The following is a 6,192-nucleotide window of genomic DNA, read 5'->3' on the forward strand; positions in this document are numbered from 1 at the left end:
GTTTTTGAAAATTTGTCTCTGTGTATGAAAGATATGAACACGCTTCTATACATGTCTTGATATTTTTTGACGTGATTTGTACTAGTTATTTGTAGCAGGAATGTTACTAGTGCCGGGAGAAGTTGGGAAGGTAGCGGCTTGATAAATTTTCGTGAGCAACGAGTTTACGAAGCAAGTTCCGCCTAGCTCGAGCGATACAGCTCCGCGGATACAACTCGAGCCCCGAACAAGACCCTCCCCCCGTAAAGTTTCGGCCGCTCTGGTCGGCCGCGGGCCGCTCGTAGAAGCAAACGCAGACTCGTGCACTAGAAATCTGCACAGGAGGCTAAGAAAGAAGCAGTTTTCAGATCCAGAAAGCTAGCAGAAATTTGTCTGAAGTTCGTCAGAAGAAATGAGCCGGTGAAGTTTGTGAGAAAATGTAACGGAGCTTACTTGTTTTTCTGAAAATTTAGACGAAAGTAGCCGGCGCAAAAATTTGAAAATTTTGACGAAAGTAGCCGGCGCAATAATTTAAGTAGGCGGCGATTTTCGCCGGTAGCCGGCTTGTTTTGAGAAGGCTGAGGCCTAGCAAAAAAAATGTTGTGTTTCCTGTTTCAGTACTGAAAAAATTAGGGTCGGTAAGTAGGGATTATCTTTTTCCGTTTTTCTTTTTTTTTTAGACTTTGGCGATCCCTAGTGATCCAACTTATACCAAGGTGCTCCTTGCTTATACAACACAGTTTAACATAGTAAAACTTGCATGACAACACTTGTATTTCAATGTCAATGTTAGAAAACCGATTGTACAACGTTTCATCACTCAGGTACCAGATCATGGAGCAAGAAAAGGTTGATCAGCTAAACAAATTGCCCCTTGCATTGCAGGGATCCACACAAAAGAAGGCCATGGTCGGCATTTTTTTCCAAGGCCTGATATGAAATAACAGTTGTACATTTGGGGAGTAGAAGAGACATTTACAAAGTACATTCATCATGACTTTCCTACCCTGTTCAGAAGAGATGACCTTTCTGGTTGTCAGGACGACACCCCTGAGTGCAGCGCCCGTTGTCGGCAGTTTCCGTGGAGAGCCGTGCTCAGACGACTCATCAGAAGAGTGGGCTAAAGGCAGAGAACAAGGCATAAATACCAGACCTAAGACCTGAAACATGTTGCGTTTCTTAAAATCAGTTTTCAACATCGTTCTGAGTAAAGTTTTGAACTGTGGGTGATTGGGGAAAGTTCCAACAAAAGTTAATCATTGCAAACCAAGTTTGATGTGTAATTTCTAACACAAAAAATTACACCCAAATTTTCAACGTCACAGACATTCCTTGAGTCTTGACAAGGACTTGAGTTTTACATTTGAAAATTTGGGTAAGTCCAATTTCTTTTGTAAAAAAATACAAAACTTGCTTCATAATGACTTTGCCAATACATACTAACTTTCAAGATAAAAAAGTTAATCATCATCACAAGGGTAGGATAATACTTTCCGAACCATAGGTTAAATGTTGTTGCGTACCTTCCTCAAATGGGTTGATGACCACAGGTGCGACCTGTGGTGTAGACACCTGTGCAGGGCTGCCCACACCAGCAGGCTTGTCTGCTGTCTGTGTTCCCTGGAGCTTCACAACTGCTGGTGGAACATCTGCAGGGATCTCACTTCCTGCAGGTGGAAATTAGGAGACACACACAAGAAAGTTTTCAATATAGAATATCCTGGAGAAAGATATCTACAGCAGCCATGTTTTACTAATGCCCTCGAGTTGATTGGTTTACTGTAGATCACTTTATGTTTGTGGTAGAAAAACTTTGCGCTCTGAGAGAGATGGATATATGTTCGGGGAACTATACACGATACAGCAAAAAGAAAGTCGTCAAATTAGTTGTTCATGGTACTGATTGTGGTACAGAGGTGACAGCTAAAACCGCGAATATAAAAGTACAAAGAAAAAATAATGATTTACAGTATATTCAGAGAATTGATTGTAAGGGAGCTTAACTGCACAAAGCCATGAACGACACACACATACTAGTACCTGTATGAGTGGGAAAACTAGTGAAGCCTGCCTCCTTAGGTCTGGGTTTGGAGTGGAGAAACACACAGTGTGGCTTCAGACAGCCACTCGGCTGGGTCTCCCAGTAACACTGGATGTTACTGCGGTCTTTCTGCAATGGAAAACAGACAAAACATCAGCGTGATGAAGTTATAGACATGAATTCAAGCCTCAGCATCAGTGTGGAAAAATAGCATGTCTAACCCTCCGAAGACGGGGAACAACAGACACTAAACTGGATAATGAGAGGTGAGAGTACGTACGGTGATGTTCATGTGCCTGAACTTGCAGTAAGGTCGGTAACACATGCCCTGCTCCCACAGAGAACACGTGACTTCATTCCCCAGTGCCGCCTCACAGTGTCGGAAGGGGCAACTCATACCCTGGGAAACATACAAAAAAAAATTGAGAGATGACCTCAATTTACATTGTTTTACAGGTGAAAAAACACATCCATGTGAAGCTTGAGTTTGCTCTGTTGCCAATGGTAGCATCCCTTTCAGAGATGGGAGACTACTAATAATCAGGACAAGCTAAGGCTCCACACTACTACACATGGATTCCATCATAGATTCAGTTCTTTTACAATGTTTCATTTAGATAATGTTATAACGTATAGGCTGTTAAGCAGCTCATATCATGTTATGTCTTGTCTTTGTCAGCAGGGCAAACCCTTTGTAATGGCCACAGGCTAGTTGGGCTGCCCTAGCTGTGTGTTGAAGCCAAACCAATAAATAGATAATACAAAACAGGATATCCTGATGTAGCAGGATATCCCTCTGATACATCGGGTAATCATACGGAATAGTCTACCTCACCTTGGCACACGTAGAGTAGTAGAAGTAGTAGCAGTCGTCTCCTTGTTGAGCCATGGTCAGGATGTACACTGCTGTCTGCTGGGGAGGAAGGTTCACCCAAACATTTATCAGTTTTTAGTACATCGGTGTAAAATAAATACTTTATAGCTCTCTTTCTAACTAAGCAAGGCTAAACCTTTTGAGCAGATACATGTTGAACCAAAACCAATCATTTTTATCACAGCAGTTAGGCAATTAACATCGGACGATTCAATCCCCAGTACGTGATTTTAGAGCAGATTTTACTTGTTTAACATTCAAATTGTTAGTTTTAATGGCTTATGAGACACCATAGGATCATAGAAAATTCAAGTGTGATGTTGTACCTGTCTGCTGAAGAAGTCCTTCCAGCTGAAATGAAATGTGGCTGTCAGTTATTGGTACTTCATTCCACGACGTCTGCTCACAAGATGGCAAAGTGCTACAAAGTTCCTGTTCTTGTCTTGTAACCGTACTGTAATCCAGTCACAGCTTTCAGCTTCCTCTTACAAGTCCTGAGTAAGAACAAACTTCCTTGGAATAGTAATGATTGTGTTTAGTCCACAAGATGATGCACGTATCCTTCTGGCCGGATTCTTTCTCACAGTTCCTGCTGAAAAAACAATGGCCAAGTTGTTTTCCTGTCCACCTGAATCTGCCGCACCATAATCAGCTGCTCAGCTCAGTTCAGAACTGTGCAATCAGAACTGTCTATGCCATTGTTTGATTGGCTGGAGGACTTCTTGTTGCTTCTTTGTGCAGGAACCAAGTGCAACATCTTAGCATGTATGAGTCCGACGATATCTCCGCCTCCCAAATCTGCACCTCTGGCATTTGTATGCAAATGCAGGGTGCAAAGGGCTATGGTTGCACTGAAATCAATTGCACCAAAAAAGCCCATTGCATCTTCTTCTTGATTTCAAAAAGTTGTGATCTTTTATTTTCCTTTTTTTTTCCTTGCCAATAGTGAACGACTTCTTGATTTCAAAATTACGAAGTCAGAAAAAAAATGATTTTGAAGTTTGTTAAAAGATCAAACTCGCGAGAAACACATCTTTTGGTCAAGAAAAATTATGCTGAAAGTTGGTGATGAGTAAAGTTGAAAAATTGCCAATCATGACATGAGTAAAAAGCCTCAACAACAACAAAATCCTGTTGAGTACATCACTGTAGAGTGTAGATTGTATAAAATTTCATCTTTCCCACTACACACAGAAAGACAACGGTACTGAAACATTGCTGGACACAGATGGAAAAGTACAAAACCAAAATGAGAAATATAAAAAAAGGTAAGAAAAATAAAATGCTTTCTTTAGATAAACATGAAAGGCCAATTTTCCAAGTGAACAAGTACAGTATCCATCCTGTCAAAGGCTTGTCTATGCTTCAACTGAAGGACAAAATATACTGGTGTATCAGAGCTACTTCACGAAGCAGACACGAAGCAAAACCGTTGACGCCTTGATGACTGGCTCATTGCAGCTGTCATAAATGCTGTTGTCATAAATGCTGTGAATCATACTGATCAGCGTTTCAAAGATACAAAATATGCTTCCCAAATCCGTCCTCAATCCGCATTTTAGTCTGAAAGACTGACGTTTTCATCCCAAATGTTTTTATACCAACAGGCACAATGGAATTAACTCGTCAGTTTCTCACATGCAGATCGGAACGACAGGTCGACGACAGGACACCAAACAAGACAATCAAGACTAGACATGTTTCCAACATGGCGACTAGAGACAGAAAACGTTGCACTAGTACGGACGAAAAACAAGATCTAAACCCATTCTGAGCCGGGGATACAGACGCCTTGATTTTCACGTAAAAGCACCGCACGGTCGTAACGCATCTGCTCTTTTGGTTACGTACTAGTATACCTCGAAGACTTGCTGACATGAACATTTTCCTTCAGGGGGAGGGGGGTACGGACCCACAGGACAAGCCGATCTCAACATACAACGGACCGTTTCTGACGACTTTTACCACATCTCGCACGAGGCTGGGCATGTTTACAATCTTGTACGAGACACAAGAGCGGATCGATAAAATTTCCAGACGATCTAAGACGTGAAATACCAACTAGGTTACTCCGGACATGCTCGTTCTGGACCCTTTGTCCATCCGAGTCCAAATCGCGAGATTGAAATCGCCGATTTCACTAAATTCAAGACATTTACAGCGAGATTGCATGTTACCTGGCTAGCTCGACACCTTCCCGGATACAATGTTAGTGTTAAAATCGCGGGATTTATCCTAGGTGTGGAAATGATCTGTTGAAAAAACAGCTGGAAAGACGGTAAAACATGTCCGCCCGCAGTGACGCACCCAAATAGTCTCACATCACAGTTTTCTTTGACGTCATCAATCAATCGTGATGAGTAAGACCTGAGTTTAGATTATTAGTGGTAGTGTTACCGTCAAACCGAAATAGTATTCAAGGTTTTGGAAAACCGCTTCAAGTTTTTATTAGCAAAATTATTTCGTCCTTTCGGGGTTGTGATATTGAGTCGATAACCCGAAAAACCATCGAACTGCGGTAGGAGATAAAAATTGTGCAGTGTAAGCTACTTCTCGAAGTCTTGGTTATCAAAGATTAACGGCGTCACTTAAGCTACAAAGTATGAACTCATTTTCCTATAGAATCCTACAGAACTGCTTTGAACGTCAATATTGCTGACAAGTTGCAATTCAAAATATTTTCGCCAGATGGGGCAAATGAGTGGCGTCCACATGAATAATCTGTGGTGCTGAAATGCCTTCCTGTGACGAAGGATGGTAGTACATTTGTACAACCAGGGAACAGCAATATGGTGATGTATGCAGCTTTCATGAAAAAAAAGTTGAAAGCAGTGTCCTATTAAAGTATGCATTTTAGACTGTTTTCAGATGATTCCTAGATCCTTCAATTACCATATTTATATATTCATAATGGAAATCATAATCAGTGATGGCATATTTTGAGACACTTGATTCAAGAGGATTTTCAAATAAGTACTTACGGTGTGCTTGGTTTAATTTGTTCTGCCAGAATATGTAATAGATAGGGAGAGCACTTCACTAGCCTCTAACAGGCTTTAATGGCAACTGGAAAGAGTAGAAATTGGCCAAAAAGCAGATAACATGCCAGGAAGTAATCAATGTATTAGTATGTTCGCTAAAGGAGTACCGTTTGCCACTCTGAAGAGCTTCCTTTGAAGCCTGGTAGAGGCACATCAATGCAATGAACTGATTTTGAAATTCCCAAGTGTGGCTATGGCAACACTATCTATATGCAGTTCCTGCACTGGAAAATATAAGATAAGGGGAAATAAAGACT

The 6,192-nt window shown here is 41.3% G+C and overlaps 1 protein-coding gene across 7 annotated transcripts in view; it reads right to left on the reverse strand.

Moving 5' to 3' along the window:
- The window catches only part of LOC109482872 (zinc finger CCCH domain-containing protein 11A-like), a 10,332-nt gene extending 5,080 nt beyond the window's left edge, over positions 1 to 5,252 (reverse strand). The window contains exons 1-7 of one of the 7 annotated variants that reach the window (XM_019785734.1): positions 5,072 to 5,252; positions 3,221 to 3,745; positions 2,856 to 2,933; positions 2,301 to 2,420; positions 2,020 to 2,149; positions 1,503 to 1,646; positions 986 to 1,099 (exon numbers count right to left, since the gene is read on the reverse strand). In XM_019785734.1, coding sequence (XP_019641293.1) covers positions 986 to 1,099; positions 1,503 to 1,646; positions 2,020 to 2,149; positions 2,301 to 2,420; positions 2,856 to 2,909 — 562 coding nt within the window. In that variant the 5' untranslated portion in view covers positions 2,910 to 2,933; positions 3,221 to 3,745; positions 5,072 to 5,252. The remainder of the gene's footprint in view (positions 1 to 985; positions 1,100 to 1,502; positions 1,647 to 2,019; positions 2,150 to 2,300; positions 2,421 to 2,855; positions 2,934 to 3,220; positions 3,746 to 5,071) is intronic. The other 6 variants (XM_019785733.1, XM_019785732.1, XM_019785731.1 and 3 more) reach the window with 6 other exon arrangements.
- Between the last annotated feature and the right edge of the window lie 940 nt (positions 5,253 to 6,192).

This window comes from Branchiostoma belcheri, unplaced genomic scaffold (genome assembly GCF_001625305.1).
Source record: "Branchiostoma belcheri isolate BF01 breed outbred unplaced genomic scaffold, Haploidv18h27 scaffold61, whole genome shotgun sequence".
Classification (NCBI taxonomy): Eukaryota; Metazoa; Chordata; class Leptocardii; order Amphioxiformes; family Branchiostomatidae; genus Branchiostoma; species Branchiostoma belcheri.